At 41.4% G+C, this 22,692-nt stretch overlaps 1 protein-coding gene across 1 annotated transcript; it reads right to left on the bottom strand.

The window, feature by feature from the left end:
* Positions 1-15,534: 15,534 nt before the first annotated feature.
* T265_13735 (hypothetical protein) lies at positions 15,535-22,650 on the bottom strand (the record flags this gene model as incomplete). The annotated part of the gene is made up of 2 exons (XM_009170240.1): positions 15,535-15,635; positions 22,545-22,650. Coding segments are annotated over 2 exons (204 nt in total), but the record flags the coding sequence as incomplete, so codon positions are not given.
* Positions 22,651-22,692: the final 42 nt, after the last annotated feature.

The raw sequence follows: 22,692 nt of genomic DNA, 5'->3' as shown, positions 1-22,692 counted from the left end.
ACGGAGGAAAGAAGGCAGATGACCGAAGTAATGCAACAAGACTTTCCGTAATATCTTGATTTCTTTGAACTGTAGCAATTAACCATCCAGCAGCAAACATCATGAAGATGCGGGAAAGCCTAACCGAACGGGTATGTTGTCCCTCATAATGAAGCCTTTTATGAGCTAGTCTAATCAACCAATTGTGCTTTTTTCGTAGAATTCATGACCCTTGTTCTCCGTGGTCAGCAGCTGCTTTACTTCTCATGAAACTTTATGTCACAAATAATTCTGTAATATGCGATCCATTGGCCGGGCGTAATATGATTTTCACCGGCACACAGGACGTAATCCAGAATTTCTGCCACATCAATTACGGGAATAGTACGACTGAATAGTACGCCGAAATTGCTCGTTGCCCGTGGCAGGTCGCTTGCACCTACTTGAAAACCATCAAGGACGAGACTATCTGTCAGCTGTTGCAGAGTTTTCAGCGAGATCATAATTATTGGGTCCGTCCAGAAAGCCTCCTGTCCGTTTTCTATATTCCTAATCCCTGCTACTGGACAGTACCAAGAGTAGTATCAATCTGATAAGCAGTGAAGCATTTTGAACTCCTGGATAGGTGCATCACCAGCAGTTATGTGACGTGGTCAGTAAGTCGATTGTTCGTTCAACAGGGATTCAGCCCTGTCACTGAAACTTTTCAGCATAGACTGATTTCATTGATAAGACAATGACTGTATTGAACATTACTAAATCTCTTGGGATCGCCAAGATTGAATTATTTGTGATAGAAAAACGGCAAACGGCAGTTAACCCAGCGAGTACGACCAGAGAAGCTTGTCTCCTTTTTACTCAATAATCCAGTAGCATATTATGGTTTTCCAAATTCAACAAATACATAAACGTGTATACTGAATACGGAAAATACGCAACTGGAACCCCTAAGGGCAATGTAACCCAAAACCGTTGCTTTAGCTACCTTAACAGCCAATAGATCAATCACCGGAGTTTTTGGGATCGTACTGCTGATCCATGTGCCTTTCATACGAATGAATAGATAGCTAGGCCAACTGGGTGTAAACAGTTTTACGCATTATGAGTTGAATTAAAGCCACGACCGTACTTGTCCACTAAAGCATTTGGAGTTTCGACTGGTCCGAAGAAATACCTCATGGATGACGATCAGCTATTCGAGGCTGAAGGTATCTCAGTTCAAACCTGGACCACAATCAGGCATAGGGGGTTGTTAGAAAGTAAGATACAACTGCATTTTGCGCCAGCTGCATCCAGAAAAATGATTCCATCAGTCATGACCTAATTTCATTTACACTTATAACAAGTTACACGAATGAAAACAGTCGATGACCCGGTCAGAAATAGGCACACGAAATGGCGATGTACTGCGTTACCTTCATGTATTTGGTTGCCTTCTACAGTTTACTGATGAGATGTGTACACGTGACGTGAATATGAGGGGCATTCCCTGTATCGACTTGACCTAGTTTTTACTAAGGTGGTGTGTTTTACATCAGGGTGTGAGCGGTGCGGTTTGTGACAGAACACTACGACACTTTTATTTGTCGTGTCTTTCCATCCTCAAGGGAATTCGCAATACAGAAAACCTTTTCAAGCTAGATAAGCCTTTGGACCAATCATCGTCGGATCGGATTGGCCATCTTCCTGGAGTCGCCATCAGTTGATCATATGTCAAAGAGAGAGAGAGAGAGCGCATAACCAAAGGACGGTAGCAGCTGATGGAACTGGTGTGAATGGTAAGAACGGTGAAATTATCCGCAATAATCTGCAGCTGGTTTCACTTTTTGTCTGGATAAGTCTTCTACATTTGTGTCTCTGTGGTTTAAGGCTAACCCAATCTAGCTGCGCGACCGTTCAGGCTCCATGAATTCGACTGTTACTCGTATTAGTTGATTAATTAATAAATTGAACTCCATGGTTTTTCCCAAACCTTGCAAAGTGTACACATTCAAGCCTAGGTGAATTCGTAATTTACTAGATGTGCCTCCTGTGTAATGCCCGTGTCAAGTTGAAGCGCTCTGTACTCCGTCACGGTACATGATCTAATTCGAGCATGGAATAATGTCAAAAGCATATTCTCTTAGACAGTTCTGTGAGGTAGCAGAAGTCGTACCCCAATTGGTTGTGCCCACCAAATATGTAGGAATCTTTCCATCTACTCTGGATTGTTCCAAAGTCGGGTTCGTCGACTGATGGCAAAAAACAGTCTGGATAATATTTCGCATTAAACAGGTTACGATTCCATTATCTAGTCATACTTTGAGCAATTTTTTAAGTGAATTTGAACATTACGATCCAGACGGAAAAGATACCTCCAAATTTACCGGTGGTTTGATAGCAAAAGGTCAAAGATCTCGGGGCTCAAGTTCAATACATAATTTATTCGGCCAACAGTTCAAAACAAGACTTTATTTAGGTAAAGGCATAGAAAGGGTAAAATATATGTAAGGCCGATCAGACTTGCCGCAGATTCGCGGTCAGCATCGATAGATTAAATTTGATGGACACATTTACAAGCAGCATAGAAATGGGATCACTTTTATGTGCATCGTCAAGCAACAGCACAGTAAGTATGCTTCACATCCACTGCGGTATTGAACTGTACTTAAAACGATATTTATTCCGTTCCAGTAAAATAGTATGAGACGGACGTTAGACTCATTTACACATGCTCGTACACGGAGCAGTCCCATTTATGAGGAAAAAACAACAGCTGTAGCAACATTTTTTAGATTATCGTGATTCAGGTGACAGGACAGATCTCTTAGAAATACCGTATGAAAGAAGCCAAACTAATATGGACACAACAACGACCCCAGGAGAAGAGAAAGAAGCATTCTCACCGGGCAGAAATTTGTTCAAAAAACATGATTAGACATCAATGACAAGAATGTTATAAATCAATAAGTGACAATAGCTACTATGTCTTATGGAGATTTTTAGGAAACATTTGTTATTGTATTATCAAATACAACTAAGCTGATTCTTTAGGATGAACATACCAGAGAAGCTACTGAGGCCCCGGCCGTTAAATCCCCGTTACCCCACCCCTAATTTTGGTTAACAGATGGATAGATGAAATGGAAGCCCAACCCACTACTATTCATTTTCCTATCATGATGCACCAGGACCCGCCAGGGGAAAGGCCGGGCCTCTGAGCTAACGTGTAATGAAGCAATTCTGACTCGTTGATATGCTTACACATTATACAGTTGGCCGAATTCGAAAATCAACCAAATACATCTGACAGATTTCAGATAGTCCTTAGAGAGCTCTTCTACCCTCCTGAGCTACCACAGGTTACAATACTGATATACGGTTACCGAATGTCGTGATCCTATTCCTTTTGGTCACAGAAAATTTCAACTGACCCAAAGCTCACAATGGGTAATTCCTAGATAGGAAGGACAAGTATCTCATTGGCTACTGTGAAAAACGAGAGACTTTTGGCAGTCAGTTCTAACTATTTTATTGTACTTGAGGATTCAGACTCGAATACAGAGATTTTACAGTGGGCTTGGCCCAAGACACATCATCCCTAGAAGCATGTTTTCCCCCAATTGTCTTTATCAATTTCAGCGGTTTTTATTTTATCTCAGCCCCACACGCAAACACTGAAGAATAGCTCGTGTGCTTACTTAGGGTACTATGCGATTGGAAATCCGAAAACCTCCAGAAGGGTTGAATCATAGGTTAATTTAAATGCGTCTGACATTTAGACAGAAAAGAAGAATCTTTTAAACAACAGTATGCTGAAGCTATAGGTTTCGCCCTCGCCACTGAGGTAGTCATAATGTGTTCGTAGGCACATTCAGGTAGCTGATGAGTTGTTTGACTGCAATGGCGCGTGAACTATAGTTTATTGCCACGCCCTGTCACCACACTCAAACAGGTTGGATGCGCTTCTCACTTAGCCGGATTCGCAACACACAGGAAGCTATTTAGATAGCATAAAACAAAGGCTGGATGAATGGTACTGTTCTGCGGCCATCAAAACTCATCGATTGTCCGTGATGGCGAAGTCAATTAAAAATCAATTCCAGCAATGGCAGTGACGCGAACCACTCCGGGGTTGTGTCAAGAACAAACTCATGGCTCACATAGGTCAGACATTATGTGACTTGATATGTCAGACATCGAATAATTTTGCCATTTTTAGGACACCAACACCGGAAAATTCCGTCATATTGCGGCAATTTTAAGCCCCCAATCGGAACACCGAAAAAAAGTTGTCGAATCTGTGAATGTTTCCCGTGAACTTCCCTCCCGCTTTCTTTTCACACTGAATTCGTTTGTTGTGACATGGTCAGTAGAGGTTAGTTTTGCACTGGTGAATAATCTGAAGGTCATAGAAAGTGACTGTTAGTGGCTTGTTTCGAACACAATTACCGGGCCCCTTCAAACGGCTGAACGTATACCAACCGCTATTAGTTCGAAGGGCTTGACCTGATTTGTCATAATGGACAAGGCCAAGCAAATTAATGCTCACACGACTGGTGTTGAGGCCCACTTGTCCAGCTGATATTTACTTGGCATTTAAACGGATGCCAGAAGAAATGATCACCAACCCTTTTATTATGATGAAATCTATAGTAGCTGGGATCTTCAGAAACAGTTCTAGCAAATGTGTCCGGTCTGAAATACCCTGCCCCAATAATGTTTCATTGGATTTGTTTATTTTGTCACAAAAGGTTCCCAGATGATACTTTTTTTGTTCGAAAGGCATGACCTGACAAACAGATGTTTGAACATCAGCTAGTCCTGCATTCCGTCAGTATCCACCAAACGGAGAATATCAGGCATTCCGAGGCTCTGCCCAAGCAAGAGACATCAGGCTGACTTATAATCAGACTTGATTTCTTCAAAGAAATTATCTTGTGGGTTTTCATTGCATCCGTGAATAAAATTGGACCAGCCGGTAATCCACATTTAGAGTTAAGTTAAATTATCCCATCGCCATGATACATATTCCCAGGTTGATAGGTAGAAGTTTTAGCGGCGAACCTAAATGTGGTGGAACTAAGACCATTGAAGGAACCGTGCTCAATTGTTTTATTCTGAACTACGTTAACTCAAACAATAGGAATGGGGCAGCCATAGCTTGCGATTTCATTTCGCAAATATGGGAGGAATCTGATTGGGTAGAACTACCAAAGCGCCACGGACAGTCCTGCGAAATCAAGGTAAACAAATGAGTGTCAAACGTGAAATCCCTATAAAAAGAATAACCGAATTAAAATAAAGCTTACTTGATGCAAAACTCTACCAGAAACGTCCAATTTAACCCTAGGGAATTTCAGGAGGCATGCGATACACTGACGCACGCATTAAAACCAGAGGACCGTGCCATATGTAATTTCTTCACTATAATCGGTTGGACTTGTGCCTATATTCTTCCGGTTGTATGTGGACTCGGTCTTCTTGGAACCACGATCATCATCATAATCATTGTGAGTAGACCACAACATTTCACCCGACAGTTAATCTATCTGATTTGCATGCTTATTTCTGGCTTGCTGTGTAACATTATGATTACCTGGGTGCGTCTGTTCCCTTCCAGAGGTTTGCCTTACGCAACAAACGGATCAGTCTACTTCTATGTTCGACAGATAAGCTCACTTTCATGTACACTAGTTAGTGTCCTATCCAATTTGTTATTTGGAATGTATTCAAATTGTCTGGTTGTAGCTAGTCTGGATCGCTTTGTAGCCATATATTTCCCAATCCGGTCGATGATGTTGCAGAATCGTCACGCTTGGATTGCTGTGGGAAGTGCTGCGTTATTTACTGTCGTTACTATCTTGCCGACATCCATCAGCATCACCTGGACCTATCTTGGCAGCCAACGAGCCTGTTGGTATCCAAAAGGTCACACCCCTTCACTCATTATGAACAAATTGTTTTCATTCATTCTGCCACCACTTGTGATCCTCACTTTGAACGTGCTATTCTACGGTCGCATTAGATTGGTCTACGGCAAACGAGGAAAAGTTGGAAAGAACTCCACCGAATTTCAGCAGCTAAGAGCTTCTCTGACCCTGTTTCTTTTGTCCATGTTCTACGTAATTTTCACCATACCCGGAACGATTTTTATTTTCACTTCACTTGCAAATATTAGGAAGTATTCAAATCAGAAATACGGCAGTCAAATTTCACGGGGTACTGTTTATCTTTTATGGGAGGTCTTTTTCCTCCGAGAGTTGGCCAATATTTTTGTGATTATTTTTCAAGTTCCAATCGTGCGATCTACTGTTCAACGTCTTCTATTCAGACAGCGTCGGTACTTTGCTCAAATGTGTCAAGCAATGAGATGTACACGCGGAAAGAAAATCAGTTCATCGAAAAATGAAGAAACAGTTGAAAAGGTTGGAGCATATTAACATTCATTAACATTCATTTCATTTTTATAATATGTCACATGTTTGCCTGTTGTGGTAGAGTTTCCAGCAGCCCACTGACCTGACACGATGTATTGTGCTTTGATTGTAAAAGAGTTTTGACAACGTATTGAGTTGGATGTAGTTTCGATATTTTTTACGGTCGTGATCACCCGAAGTATACATGCTTGTGTATTCCGCGTGTTGCACACAACCGCCCACCTAAAAGCACCATCAGATTTTTTTTCATTTTTCCTATTAAATCAGTTCAAAAAGCGAAATATATCTGATCTGTCATCATTCTTTTCGTACTCCACAATATCTTCGTGTACATATATATACAAAGGTATACATATATATATTTGTCACGTTTTCGTGTGGGTGTTACAAGAAAGAAACACAATGTTGGTCTCACTCAGGATCTGAGCCAGCAGTTTTGACAGGTGAATGGTGAGGGCTTGTCTTGGATATTCCGCGAAGTGGATGTAAGGCACGTATACGAATGCGCATTTCCAACAGTTTTGTATGGTGGGTGTTGGATACTAGTTATTGTGTATCTCTCACGTAATTTGTGTTCATCCGCAAAAGAATATCACAATCACACAGACAGAAAATATCTGTCTACTTGATTTTGTTCCAACCAGGATAAGGACCATAAAACTGAACATTTGTCGTAGACAATTTACAAAAAGTACACAAGTTTCAATCGTTGTTCTAAACAAAGCGTTTTACGCAGGTGGAGCCAACACAAGGGTAGATCCAAAGCTAGTCACTCTGCTTATTCGAGCAAGATGACACCATAGAAGCCAGAAAAAGATATAGTGACTCAATATTTCAAGCCTCACATTTCAAGGGGACAATCAGGCTAGACCATCCTCTTTTTCGTATCAAATAATCGATTTCCACGTTTGGATATTAATAATCAGAATTCAGTTATCAACACAAAATTCGGATTCTATTGAACAGCAGTTGCAAAATGGTCAGAATGCAAGTGGGCTGGACCTCGAGACGCAGTAAAAGTTAGATGCTCCACCGTTTTGCCGTTTTGGGTTAATTGGTATTTCTTGCCGAAAATTTCAACCTATAAGTATGTAAGTGGGTTTCCTAAACCATCGACACACTGATGACGTGGACGTCTGAACACCTGGTGCGGAGTTACGCAGGCCGAATCCACTTCATTATATGTGGTGACGTTTAGCTAGTTGTGAGGTGAGTGGGATTCTGCAGCAGTGCTTTTCGACAAAGCTCCAAACACTATTCGTCTTCGTAAATCTCCATTATGGGTGGCAGGATACTTTTTTCGAAAACCGATTTTGCATCATCTAATTAAGTAGATATATAAAAACAAAAAGAGTTGCATGAAGTTCACTTCCGGTTGTCCGAAGAAATGTCCACTCTTCGCAGTGTTCCGCCATTAATGGGGATTGTGCAGCCCAAATACCTGAAAGTTTACGTTTCGTGTTCGGACGCTCTATGAATACTAAGCAGATTGCATGCATTTAGTGGTGCAGATTTTGCTCTTGCGTTATAGTTTCAGTCAAAAGTTTGATCGACTAGGGGTTCAAGTTTAGTTCGCATCTCCGTTGGTGCATTTCTCAGGATGACGAACATCAAAGCATGTGGTTTTTCCTTGTGTCGCAGTCTACCGTATATGTGGTAGCGAAATTTTAAAAAAAACGTCGGCCCTTCAAACACCGGAGTTTAAAATTAGAGTGGCTACCTGCTCTTTGTGAACTTGATTGAATGGCGTTTTGCTCGAGTTCCATTAATCTGCATATCGGTTTGTTTTGTCTACCGGGATGACACTAATTTGCTTCCGGCACAAAGCTTATTCGTTTCCTGTGGTTTGTCCGAAACGACTCAGTGCACATGGGTCATTGAACTGATCAAAATGATTCCAGTAGGCGAGCTTCATAGTATATATGTGGGATACAATCATGTCCCCAGGACTTGCTATTTTTTATTGCGGTTTATGTACTATTTTCCTTGTCTTTACGAAGCGCAGATATTGGTATACGACGTAGAAGTTGTCGTAAGAGTAGTTGAGAGCTCGAGTGATGGCTGATTTCTGAGCTGCACTGTTTATTCAGACTGTGTGGCTCTTCTCACGCTTCCGTTATCAGCTGGAAATCGACAAGGCTGTGTTATTCTTTGTCTTGCTGTTGATCCGAAACAGTGGGCATGAATTTCACAGTGACTTTGTGCCAGAGGCCGTTTGTGGAAAATTGTTGCAAATCCACTGTTGGAAAACCATAAACATAACCTCTATTCACCGTTGACAGCTACTTGATTTACTTAATGTGTAAACTTTGTCAGAGTAGCTTACATTTTTAACTTAATTTGCAGGCATTTGGTAGTTCATTCTCGTCCCAGTAATTCTGCGAGGATTCGTACTGACCTTCTGCCTTTAATTCGTTAAATTTGGTTTGCTAGTTACGGGAAACTGAACATTTCAATAGGATTTCTTGTGACTGTTCCCGTTGTTGTCGGATCATGAATAGCAACCCTACTACGGAAAAAGGAAAAAAACTAATAGTTTGTTTCCAGCTTCGTCTCCATGATCTTTATACTTCGGGATGAGTAAGTGCAGGTATTGGAATGAAAATGCCGGTGTAAGACGGGGGGGGGGGGGAACACGAGGATAGCGTTTCAGAAGATTGCCGCTCTTATGATTGATCTGATAGTATTGGGTAGATTTCATACATCNAGAAAAGGCGGTGGAAGGCGGGGGGGGGGGGTGAAACGAGGATAGCGTTTCAGAAAATTGCCGCTCTTATGATTGATCTGATAGTATTGGGTAGATTTCATACATCCCTCCAACAAATTGATGCTGCTGCAGGCTCAGCAGTTAAAGAGACTACCACTGGCGATGAGTCAGATAACGTGATGGTAACCATGACTTAAAGTTTTAGCCATCTGAGTGACCTTGTGTAATGGCCTGTAATATGTGACGTACGAACAAAATGAATAAACAAAAAACAAAACACCGAAATATCTCAGCGATATGTCTAAATACCTTATTCTAGCACGGAAACCAACATGCCCAGTCGTGTTGTATATTGGGAAGTTGCATCTTATTGAAGGAATTTACTGATAGGGTTGCCGAAGCAGCCCACAAAAGGTTGGTGTGAACTCGGAGATCGCACGTATAATGAGCCGTCGACGAGTTTCCTGGGTAGTTTACTCAAAAAATTCTGCTGCGATGTCTCACAAATCATGCGAACAGAAACAAGAGACAGTCTCTGGGCAGCATATTTAGTTAAAATATATCATAAGCAAAAGTCTCATCTGAGATTCAGTTAAGCGTACACCAAACTGGCGTGCAAATAAGTGTATTTTGGTAAGTGTTGGATACTCGTCTATCCTAACTCAGCAGCCTATGACACAGCTAAATTAAGGCAACCTTGTTTATTAGGGAATCTTTTAATCGATGTGTTTAAGTGGATTTGAAAGCCGGTTAGCTGTTATTGTTACTGGATTTGTCTGCCTTCATGGCAGTTATCGGTCTCGAAATTAAGAATCATCTGCGCTTTTTAACGAATATCAAATTATATAGGTCCCGCTCAAACTTACTGCTCAATTCTATATGAATTATTCGCTGTACGTACGTCCATTAGGTAGCATAGCAGGGGATTTTCGTTAATGGTAACATAGGGAATAGTAGAGAAATCGAAATTGAATCAAACAATGCTCCGAGATTTCACTCGCTTGTTTTCTTAACCAACGGTTTTCTCATATACAATTCCAATACTCATCTCCATATTGTGTGTATAATTTGTATTAGTTCTCAACATAATTTCCTCATTATTTTCACAAATTACAGTTACAAGATGATTTGTTACTGCTTATTGAGATAACGTAAACGGTATCAGACTTTAGCATGAAATTCAACACTTTTCCATGAAGCCGAATGATTGGTTTCAGTTAGATACAAATGCAGAGCACTATGTTTAAAGAATGGAACATTGGGTTACCTAAATATGAGTATCCTTGAGGAGCCCTTACCTAAGGAAACGGGCCACAAAAGATCACGTGGCATGACCCACATATTCGAAAAATGAATAGCACCATACCCTCAGTTCAGGTTAATCGCACTACTAATTGACTAACTGCGGCCTACAAATAAACTGTCCTCACATCTCTGTGGAAGGTCACGTACCGTGATACCTCCCGTGGTTTGTAAGTTGTACACAATTCGTGATGCAGTCTCAGGCGTAACATAATAACAGTGCATTTTACGCACCATTCATTTTCACATACAGAGCAAAATTTAGGATTGAGACTACCACATATTTGACTGTCTTTTGAATACAACAACCATTTTACTACTCTTCTTCATCCGGTGAATCACATAAATCAGTTTGTTTATATACTCATTGTCTCAAGGTGAAACAGAATTGGAGAAAAAACTCAACAACGGCAGAAAATTAGTGAGTAAACGTGCACTCCTCGAATAGCGATGATCCTCCAGCTACAAAGAAAGATGTTATCTGGGGAATTTCACACAGTCTACCTCCAAATATTTTCTCATTATATAAGGAAAAATCTTCTTAGTGTACAGAGACAGAATTTCTGACGCTGAAAACCTTTTGTTTGGTTGTTTACTTTGCCCTATGGATCGGGCTACGTATGAGTCAAGGCCGAAGGCCTACAGAGACGCACATAAGAATATTGCTCGTCTGAAGAGTACGGTTAATAAAGCTGTCAAAGACGCAGTCGTCACACACTTCACTGAATTAGGCATCCAGATTCAGGTATCAAAATCATTTGGACCAGTCAACCGTGTAGGTAGTAGTCAAGTCATTATGATGAATTCGTCAATCGAAGAGACAGCAGCAGTTCGCTTGATTATTTTGTCGGAAACCGCTGGTCTAAACGCTACAATTATCATAATCCAAAGCCCACGAGGTGGCATAATCATTAGTGTAAAGCATTAACTGACGCCGTGGTTAAGGGACGAACGATTGCCGAATTTTATAAACCAAAGGCAAAGACCGAGCAGCGATACTGTTTGTTCTTAAAACTTGAGAAAATGCTCAGCGCTTGCAAAGATATTTTACATTTAATCCGTACCCAAAGTGACTCCATTTCTATGGAGCAAAAGCTAACTGAGCCTGCTTCGTGCTGCATGCTTGTTGGTGAAAACGTCTTTCATGCGAGTCAAATTGATTGAATGGGATGAGAAGGGGTTTTGTCAAATAATTTTGCCATTCATCAAGCAAACGTCCATTATGATTTAAAGTCGCTCATGCAAGAAAGCTTTTATAACTTTTGGGCAATGTGTTGCTTGGAAGAGTCGCACCTAGGTCCTTAGAAAAACTGGACCCAAGGAATTAAGTGTGAATCTTTGGGCTATCACTGGCAAACAATGGGGATGGTGACAATCGTACATTTTGAATGACAGTACAAAATTATACATACTGTAAGAAAGCAGTGGGGGGAAATAAACTGAATTGAGTTCAGGCCCTGCTGGCATATGCTAAGCATTCAATATCTGAAAACTGGGACGAATATTTGTTTCTTAGTAGATGCCCCTGATAGCGATTAGTAAAAGCATTGAATAGTAGTACCGTGAGCTAAAACATTAGAAACGGGAATATATGCTTCCATTCGGTTCACTGGATATCGATAGACACCAAAATCGTACTGATTAACGGATGAACAGCGTTAACGCCCAGTAATCAGTAGCGTAAAGATTTACAGATCAAAACTAATGACGATGAATTTGCTGTAACTCGGGGAAATTCAGCTCCACGATTACATCACAAACAGTTTTGAATACCATATCCATGTTTTCACTCAAGTAAAGCAACAAAGGGTGACAATCATTGGGCTTTCTTGTCCCACTTCCTTTGCTTTGTACCAAAGACAGTTACCATTGGGTCAGCTTAATTTCTGATTTCCGCAAGTAGACAGTTTAAAGGCAAAGGAATCACATTTGCTCATACCACTTCCAAACTGGTCCAGCCTGAAAGCTGCATCCAAGTAGGTCAGACTTACTGTCATATCCATTTGTGTTGGTGCAGTTATTCGAGTTTGTCACGCTGGTGCGTCAATCATTTCATTTCCCTGCTGTGAGTGTTGTTGAGCGGCCCACACATGATACGTGCAAAACGTTGAAAACTATCAAGTACTTGTTGTCATGTTCAACGCAGTGTCTTTTCCAATTTAGACACCAGCAGTGCTAAGCTGACCCTCTCTTATTATTGCAGTATATGTGTAGGCTGCCCTGCTTATATTGACAGTCAGCTGACTGGATTGTTACTGTGTTGTTTTTAGTACACAGACCAACTCATTGATCCAACGCAATCTCGCCACAACTTGAATCTTTTTTGGTTGCAAATGATACTCGTAAAACCGAGTTGTGGTGCTTGTTCACAGCCTTATTTGGTTCTATGGAACGCGGCTTTTGCGTTCAACGTAACAAATCGAGTGTTCTCACAGAAGCCAGCAGCAGTAAGTGACAGAAGTCGCTAGCATGGAGAGGTTGGTTGATTGTGCACATGACACTCCAGCGAGAAGCTTATTATCAGCATCAGCATCGATAGTATGACACCAGTGTTCGACACGGATGGTTCGCTGCCGTACAACCATGATGTGTTTGAAATCTTTGCTATCAGGAAAAGAATAGAAGCGGACGTGGAAGGGGACTTTGTTCTAGTTTATCACAATCGTTCCGGGATCCCTACACCTCGAGCCCTATTAGTGAAATCTGGATGAAATCTGAAATTAAGGGCGCCACCGACGTCGATCAGCAGCGTTATTAACCAGATACATCGAGGATCACGCGACCTTCAGCCCAGAGGGAGATTATCACAAACAGCACCCAGACGTTCCGTAGTCCCTTTATACTCCTTTGCTAGGTCAAGGACTGGCCACGTCTCTGCTTCCGTCACTCTGAAGTAGACAGGGAGAACAGCAATCCCTTCGGTAAAAGATGGTTCGACATAGGCAATGCAGGTCGACCATCTGAAAAGGTCCCAGTTCCGCTGCTCAAACAGGCTAAGTCTCACAGCCATACAACTAACCAGCCCATACTTTGATCAGATATGCACGCATCTGAAGGACAACATATGGCAAGAGGACTTGGGCTATTTCGGAAGTCAGTAGCGCATAAAATAGCCTTGGGTCATCTCAAGCAAACCGTCATCATTGTCCGTACGTACCGGGTTCCAATCCATATCGACCGCTCAATTGAGTCTCAGCATTACTAAAGGGCTCAGTGGTCAGAGAACGAATTCACTGACCGGAGGGTTCGTAGTCCGAACCCTACCTCTGCATCTCGACTTCTCCTGTCTATGCTCTCGTGCTTCCTTCGGGTAGGATGGCAGCTAGGCACCGAAGGGGTGTTACAGCCGAGCGATCATCTTTATTATTATCTCCACTTACCCAAATATCTCCCATGATTTGAAAAAAGAACACAGTGACGAACATTAATGTTTTCGGAATCTCTTCATCAGGTCAGTACATATCTAGTGAAATACGCTACGAAGATAGGTTAGTGAAATGCAAAACGTGGAGACACGAACTATTGGTTGTCTGCACACACCCCTCCACACCTTGTCATATCTAGTTGGGTGCTGTGAAACAGTCAAGAGAGCCGATGAGTGACTTGGCCGGTTTATTCGTGTCACACGACCAAGGCAAACTCACCAATCCTACGAAGCGTTTTTGACAGAACAGTACCGGGTTTCACGGGCGTATAGTGACTGCCTCGGCTGTAGTCAAGGTACACCGTTGAATAGACACTGGCAGTCTATTTGGCACACAGTAAATGACTTGAAATGACTCATTTGACTACGTGCCCGGTGTCACTTAGGTTGGACGCAGTTGAGCTTCTGGCTGAACTGTTGAGGTTAATGGTAAGAGAGCTAAGAGAGTTGCTCGCTTATTCTCTTAGAAAGTTGCCGTGTCATGCGCCCAATATACTCCGCTGAATAAGAACAGGAGAAAGAATACACAATAATATTCTGGATGAGGACTGGCATCTTGTTTTGAGGTTTAAGTTGAGCAAAGTGTTTGTGGTAAACCGATACAGCAGAGTCATACCCGGAAACGTGCCTTGTAGGTATTGAAAGAGCGGTGATTGGCTATGCCCGCCAACAGATTGCCTTTATACGACAAACTCAAGCATATTGGCCTATTTCCAACGGTCATGTTTCCAACGGTTGGATAGGTCAGTCGGACATATTCTTGGTTATAACCCTCTCCGGGTAATCATTTGGCTCGGAGCACTTTAGCAGTGTGCTGCAGTTCAGAGTCCAGTGTATCAGTAAAGCAAATACGTTTTGCTTGCTTCGTTAAAGTTTAAATCGGTGTTCATTTCAACCTCAGTGGCACAAAACTCAGAAAGTTTGTGTACTGTTCCGTCCACGTGGGCTCTCTGTAGAGAGACCTCTAAATTGAACCCGTGGAAAGTCTAACTTAACGTCCAGGAAGTGAAAAGCGTTGTCACCTTCAATTTCATAAGTGAACTGAATAGAGGGATGTGCTTGGTCGAAGTTGGTCAGGAGAGCATTCATTTCGGAACCATTTGATACTACCATAAAATATCATCTACGTACCTTCGTCCAATCTCTCCATTCAATCGACCAAGCTCCAGTTTTCCCCTAAAAATGTCAAGTGTCAAATCTGATGGATAAATGTAATCACAAATAAAACCTATGGTCTCCAAGAGTGCGACGTCGGTAAAAAAAGAGCACATAAATTCGGAACCAATATCCACATCTTTTATCTGGTCCACAGACTCAAAAGTGTCAGCGTAAATGTCAGCGTAGGGCTTCTAAAATCTCGACCAACCATTGGGAAGTTGCGTGATGTGGTGAGTTACACAAATCAACACATATCTATAGGCCTAACTGCTTGTGAAATTTAGATCTCTGGTAACCACCAAGATATCTGACTTAGCCTGCCGCATCAGGGCATTCAGGGCGTCATAAAATTTGTCTTTGATGGTTTCGGAGCCACAGATTGCTGGACTGTAAGCAGACACGGCAAACAAACATCGATCAGCTTCACGACAGTGAGACTCTTTCATAGATGTTACCACATAGAGGCGACGGTCAACGGGTATTCAGTCAAGCAAGGATCGTTCCGTCCGTTAATTTATGCCGATACCGACCTATGCACATCCTTCAGCGGCAGCCCCTGGATCGCCAGAGGGGTGAAGCCGGAAGCGAGTGGAGACTCATTGAGCGGCTAGCTAAATCACTGTGCTTGCATTTTGAATTCTTGTTTCTGATACACAGCACACACGAATGCCAAGCAAGTCACTGGAATACCAGTTGCCGCGTCAGCCTCAGACGAGTAACGTAACTAAATGAAACATCTCGACTGTCATAAATCAAGGGTCTCCCAAACTAAACACGCCGGCAACGTGACACGACTACGCCACAAATAACAACTGCTGTTGATCAAGATAGTCACGCTACTTGTTTACGTAATGCAACTTTACAAGACACTTTACCTAATATCAAGCGATTTAAGACTGAGTTCACGACGTAAGCTGGACGATACCCATTCTGTGTTACCTTCTATTGAATTTGAAATGGAAACGTGACGATTCCCCCATTCATTTGCTCAATCCGTGCATGTACTTTTGGTTTCTATTTGCTTTTGCACATCCGTACCCCTCATTCACCTTGCCGCGTAGGCCGCCCTGTCAGACACCAGTATGCTAACAAGTGTGTGTATGTGAACTGACCTACATACACATGCATTTTCGTGCCCCGTCTGTTGAGCCCGTTGTGGCTTCTTCTGTCGTGTTCCCATTTTATCGCACCGCCAACCGGGATCACGATACCAGCTTTCAAAGGGAATGCCGTAATGTACACCATGGAGCCAACATTCCGTTCGTATATGGTTTAGAGCGCGGACCTTGACACTGCATTATGCCGGTCAGTGACAGACTTGCGCACGAACGTAGACGACTAACGTTAGTTGTATACATTTCCTCGATTTTGTGGAAATAGTACAGCAGGCTTTCGAGCCAAAATCTTTCTTTCCGATATGCAGGATCATAAAACTTACACGTGACTAGAAGTTCCGTATCGTGATCCCCAGCACACACTGACCAGCATTTCGCGAGAAGCAATTTTGAGTAAGGATTCTTATCGGTGGTTATTTTCAATTACAAAATCACCATGAAGACAGAAAGCGTGTGATCATCCAACCATGACTGCGGATGAGTGTACGTGGCGATTCACTTGTTGCGCAGAATTCTAACAGAATCGCGTGGATGCAGTAGACACATTGGACTAATAAATCAACATTTTTGGATGTGATATTTTTCTGCACGTGAAATGAGAAAAATTTCTACAGTGTTCCCAAAACAGTGATCCGTGCACTTAAATGACAACAGCATAAGTGTAGGCCAGCTTCAGCCTTTGGAATAAAGTGTTTCTAAGGTGAATTTAAAGAGATATTCTATGCGTACAATTTTTTATCTTCATCAGGATAGTGCATGCATTTATCCAACCACTTAACCCTGTTTACAAAAATTACAACCCACTGGGACGAAATGTATTCATATTTCACAGCTTTCATCCGTAAACTGTGAAAGTAGTTTTATATTTCTTCACTTAATTTTGCACACGCGACTTAAATGAGCACTGTATTAGTATCGGACCAGCCAACAACGTTAGCGCGGCCGAGAGCTTGCAGCGGCAACTTCTCAACTCCGAAACCTAGTGGCCTGATTATAACCATTAACCAGGCCCCGCTTGCAACACTACATTAGTGCATCCTTCTGCCAGTGCACGAGAAGGATCAGAACACTATCCAACAGAGCATCGAGTAACAACTCGACGTCCATTTTTTAAGTATTCACTCACAAAGGAAGCTGTAAATCTGCATGGATAAAATGGCTGGCGTGTGCATAACTTTCGATGTGAGGCTGATGGATACAGTAGCGAAGAAGAGCAGTTTTTTTGGTTGGTTCCCAGGTACTCTGGACTCGCACAGTATTAGATCGCTTCAGATTGCAAGCTGAACCTACGGAGTGATAGTTTTCGACCGAAATATGATGTCTTGAAAAAAGAAGGTAGTAAATGCAGAATGATTATTATTCTCTCGTGCGACATAGATTCCACCCATAAACACTAGATAAAACTGGGCCGATTTTTTATGTTTGTAAATAAGATGAACAATTCTTAAGCAGATATTCTAAGCACACTATGGAAATAAAATAAAATTTATTGCATAAAGGCGCTCGCCCGCTGAAATTCCATCACCATGAAGAGCTGGGTTACGAGCATCAGCGTTGTCACGATCGGATTCCTGACAACCCTACAGAGAAAGTAATCCGTTGTCGGGCTTTCTGTTTGGTTGTGTCATATATTTTCATCAACATAAATTAATATTTCTCAATTGTCCAGCTAATCCAAACAATTCAAAATGTTTGATATGTATACAAGAGAGCTCACCTAATCAGGATGGATCTATACGGCCCTGGGGTTGAAGGCAGGAAAGCCATTCTCCGCGGAGTCGTTTATTAGTAAACACCTACTAAACAGCTACAAACTATTGGACAAGAAAGTAAGCATCTCATATGCACATAGTCTCAAAACAAACTGAACATCTTCACGCGTCTTCTCGAACTTTCATTATTATTCATTGACTATCTCACAATCGTAAACGAACGCTGCAAAGCAGTTCCACAAGTTCTATAATAAATCCCACCCTCCATTAGATGCGAGGCGAAGTTATGAGAAGACCACATACTACTTACATGCCTAATCAATAATACCCGCCGTTACACCAGCATGATAAGCTTATTTCTTGTCGGTAAACCGCAAAAACCACTGTTTGATAATGTGTTTGGTCTAAGAGATTTTTACCACACGGAGTCATTTAGTATTTTCACCGATTTCTCCAGAACGGGAACGTCAGACAAACACGTTCAGGATCCTGACTTTGGCTTCTAAAATGTATTTTTGGTAAACATCAAGAAAGGCGGAAGCTGCTAGCCGCAATCGCATCAAAATTAACATGCGCACTCGAATAAATGCGAAACTTGATTTGAATCCCAGTGGAAAGGTATCATGTATCTTGTACGTAGCTCCACATTACGAATATCTACTTCTTGGTGAATCATTTGGGTTGTCTATCATGGGACTGTTTCCAAAGCCACGATGAATCCACTATAGATGTGCCAAGTTTGCACCTGAATTTAGCTATGACGGAAAAGTTAGCTAAAACCGGCTGAATCTCACGTTTATGGTGGTTTTCTACCGCTGAATATGCTACACCAAACTCAAATTCAAATTAGGGTTAGAGTATTTGGTGGATTCCGTCAATGTGGGGTTCAGATTGAACATAAATTTGACGACAAATAGTGTTGTTTGCCCAAGCTGATCCGAATTGGCTGTGTTCTGTCAAAGATTTTACAGCAAACTGACTAATACTGTGTTACGCATAGTTGTAACTGTTCATTAGTACACGCACATCGATAATACAGTGATGGTTTTCGGTTTCTGATTCGATTCCATCTCACTAAACTGGCAATAAATAACCATCTTTTTCCGCAAATAGATGAAATCATTGCATTTCTCCTGACTTCATACCTCATCGGGAGCAACGATATCCACTGATTTAGATGGTGCATAAAATAAGAAACAGTTAAGCGCCGCCATAATTACCCAATGCTTGCTTTCATTCAGTTGTCATAACTGAAATTCAGTTTCACAACGAAGTTATAAAGGCATTCCGCTGAATTTATAAACAAAAGATACACGAGCTTTCCCGCGATTATTGGTGTTTAGCTTGAGGGTGTAAATGGGGCAGGCGATGTGATACTTCAACTAGCTTATCAGACACTTTGGTTAAGTCAGTAACGGTAGACGACTGGAAATTGTGGTTCACTACAATGATGGAAACCTGACTACCATTCATCTTTGTTAGGAAACCATTTATGCTTTGTATTTGTTCAACTAAAGCACTAACATCGAAAAATGTTCTTCTCAAATGGAAATAAATACCATAATAGAATATTTTTATAGAAAATCTTTTCTCGCACGAGATAAGTCGACAGTGCAGTACTCTCCTTTACATCCTGCTTTGAATAGTGTTAATAAATCTGTTTACCTGCGATTATCCTCGCATGAACGAATCATTCGATTCACTGTGAAGAACAGCCCAACATTCTTCGTTTTATCAAATCAGTGGCAAAGATTAAGCCAGCAGGATGGCATAAAATCTAGAAGGATTTTCCTGACCACATTGTTTGTGGGGTTCATGAAGATCTATCGATGGCTGAGTACATCAGAAAACCACAATCCGTCAGCTCCCATCCGTATTCGTTTCTATTTTAGCACCATTTTCTCCGTTAGAGCGGCTTTCAAGTAAAGGTAATTCAAAGCGATAGATTTGTAAATGAACTCAGAGCCATGTTTATGTAGAATCTGGTGGTAGGGGATAGAAGTAATGAAAATTCGGCGATCGTGCCTTGGTTGTAAGCTCAAAGAAGAACTTCACATTTATAATAGAATTCGTGAATATTATCACGTAAAAATAGTTTTATGTATTTAATATCCTTCTGCCTAAAGCAAGAGAGGATCTAATTTCCGCCCGTTTATTTGACAGATATGAACGAGCAATTCAGATGATTTACTTCAGCTTCCTGTGACCACTAAATCAGTTGGAGAATGGATGTTCAAGTCCACGAGATTTTTGTCACGATGGGTTAAATTAGCTCTGGCTTATTGTCTAACCAAACATCCTTGACTCAATATGATGCCAGAAACGACACCGTAACTTTATCAGGACAGGAGTGTCAAATTGTATTTTGATTGACGGAATCATTTTTGTTCACGTGAATACGACTAAGCCTATCTTCTGTCTACGGGGATTTATTTTGTCTAAATCTTGAAGGTTTATTGAAAGACGATTCATAAGAACACAAGTTACCAAAAACAACAGTGCATTCAAGAACACCGAAATCTACTGTAAGGCCTTTGAGTCCAAGATTAAAAAAGAACAACACGCACATCGTAAGCACATTTAACACTAACTTAAAAAGCCCGATTCTGTACAAACTAAGATTCGTTCATTGTTGGCGTACTTTAAAATATCTCGGGAACAGTCGTGATATGCGCATTCCTCAGGAGACGTTTCTTTTGAGGGCGCGAATTTTGATCCAATCTTTTTGAGAAATCTGCAGTGAGGAGTAATTGCTACACAGCAGAAAAACCAAAAAGGACTGTCAGTACTTAATATAACCCAGTTTTCCGTTTTTTCAACAGCAGGGTTGTAACATGCAGTTAGTGATCAACGATTGGCTTTCACTTCAATCTGACAAGATGTTCAAGGTAATAACGTAGTGGTTGATGAAATTTGCCATTGGAAAAGCAGCTCTCTCAGCATACCTAGATCCATATCCTCCTAGTAAAGTTATATTAAGCTATTTCACGTCACATGGATTTCAGACAGACAGATTTTCTGACCAGCATGTAGGTCCTGTCATCAGTGCATTCTCAAAGATAGACAGGTTTGAGCTTCACAACTTTGATTTAATAACACATATTATCAGGCTACGCACAGTATGAATGCATCAGCTATAGAAATTTTCCATAAATTACATAACAAATCTGGCGTACGCTTCGCTGAAAGAAGCACTGTTTTCACAATATGAGACGCCGGGATCATCCTCCTGGTCCTGTTCATAGATAGGTTGTGTGTAGTAGGTGATTTCTCACGGTTCAACACCTAGATCAATGACAAGTATAACAGTATAATTCAAGCAAATAACCAAGTAAAGAGGTGCTGGTAAAATCCTTTAATTTCGGAGTAGTATGAACCCTTATATTCCGTTCCGTTCTTGAAAGCATTTCTCCTCTTGAAAAGTGCCTAAAAAGCGCACTTTTGTCAACCTAATCTGGATTTTGGTTATGTGAGTAGGCACAGTACCAATGCATGCCCTATATATGACTGAATATTATGGATATAAACTACCCTTCCCTCCACTGTCAATGATAACAGCTAACGAGCCCAATCTAAGTATGCCGTACAACCATAAAATTCGGTCATATTCAGAAACCTGTCCTTGGTGGGCAGAGCACGGTCTCGGTGGTCTTGAATATAGAAACTCTGTTCTTTTCCATAACATCATGTTGGGTAACATTTTGGCTTGCGCCTGAAATGCTGAATAGTTGGTAGAATCTAGACTGGGAAGGGTGTCTCCTAATGTTCTGTTTACTTTGTCTCGCGCTTTTAGAAAGCAACATAAATACTTCGGACTCACAACTGCAGCGTTCTTGTTTCCAAACAAAACTGGCTAATCTTTTGGTGGGTCAATACTACCGCAGGCAATTTTTCAGACATGTGAAAGACACCGTATCAAACTTCCACTGCATGGAACAGACCAATTTCGACTCGTACTCATTGAGGTGGCTAATATCAGCCTTCACATTTCAAAGGAGATACTGGGAAACTTATCCTTTCAATGAACGAAATTTTCCGTTTTGATCCTCTTACTTGTCTTGTCATATAAAGGTATTGAGGGTTACGTAGATTTTGAGCTTGGTGACTATTTTCATAATCATGATAAAATAAGGCCACATCTAATGTTTCTCAATGTATTTCTGGTGTAAGTGCCAAGTTGTCGATGCCCTTGTCATGTCCAAGAACATGAGCATTTATTTGGATTCGCTTGAAGATTTATTACGGTTCACCCCCAAAATCTCAGCGACCAATGAAGAAGAGTTTAACGGCATATATTCATCTCGAACGTTTTTGCAACACGCAATCATGATGGATCGATTGGTTGCAGCTACCTTAAAAACTTAACCTGGTCTGTAGAGCACCAATGTACAGAAATTCAGCTTAATTGTTAATTCGATACGCAGACATTGCACGGTAGAATATGACGATCATTGAGCCAAGGGGAATGGATTGCAGTGGTCCCAAGTGATAAAAAATATAGGTCGCTGTCACATTTTGACTATTAATAAAAATGGTGGAAATATTAAAGCCGCATCGTTGAGCAAAAGGGTTAAGATATTCGGCCACCCGAACTGGCGTTTTTCAAGGCACCACAGCACAGGGTCAATCATAGTCAGCCGCCTTCACCATAAAAAGTCAGTGCAAGCTCCTAACCTCCAAAACTGACATCAGTTTTAAAGGTTATTGGTTTACCAGTGAACAACTCACCGATGGCGGTTTGACGTCCGTCTACGTCTTTGCCCGATATATCGAATCACTCCAGTGAATCCTTGCGCACAATAAATGATATCGTAAATGGTTCTTGCTGAACCGCCTGTAAAACCTTCTTTGTACTCAGTGTTATCCTGGCTGTGAA

The sequence above is a fragment of the Opisthorchis viverrini genome, assembly GCF_000715545.1.
Source record: "Opisthorchis viverrini unplaced genomic scaffold opera_v5_97, whole genome shotgun sequence".
NCBI lineage: Eukaryota > Metazoa > Platyhelminthes > Trematoda > Opisthorchiida > Opisthorchiidae > Opisthorchis > Opisthorchis viverrini.
Note: the sequence above shows the minus strand (reverse complement) of the source record. Positions and strands in the feature narration are given on the sequence as shown.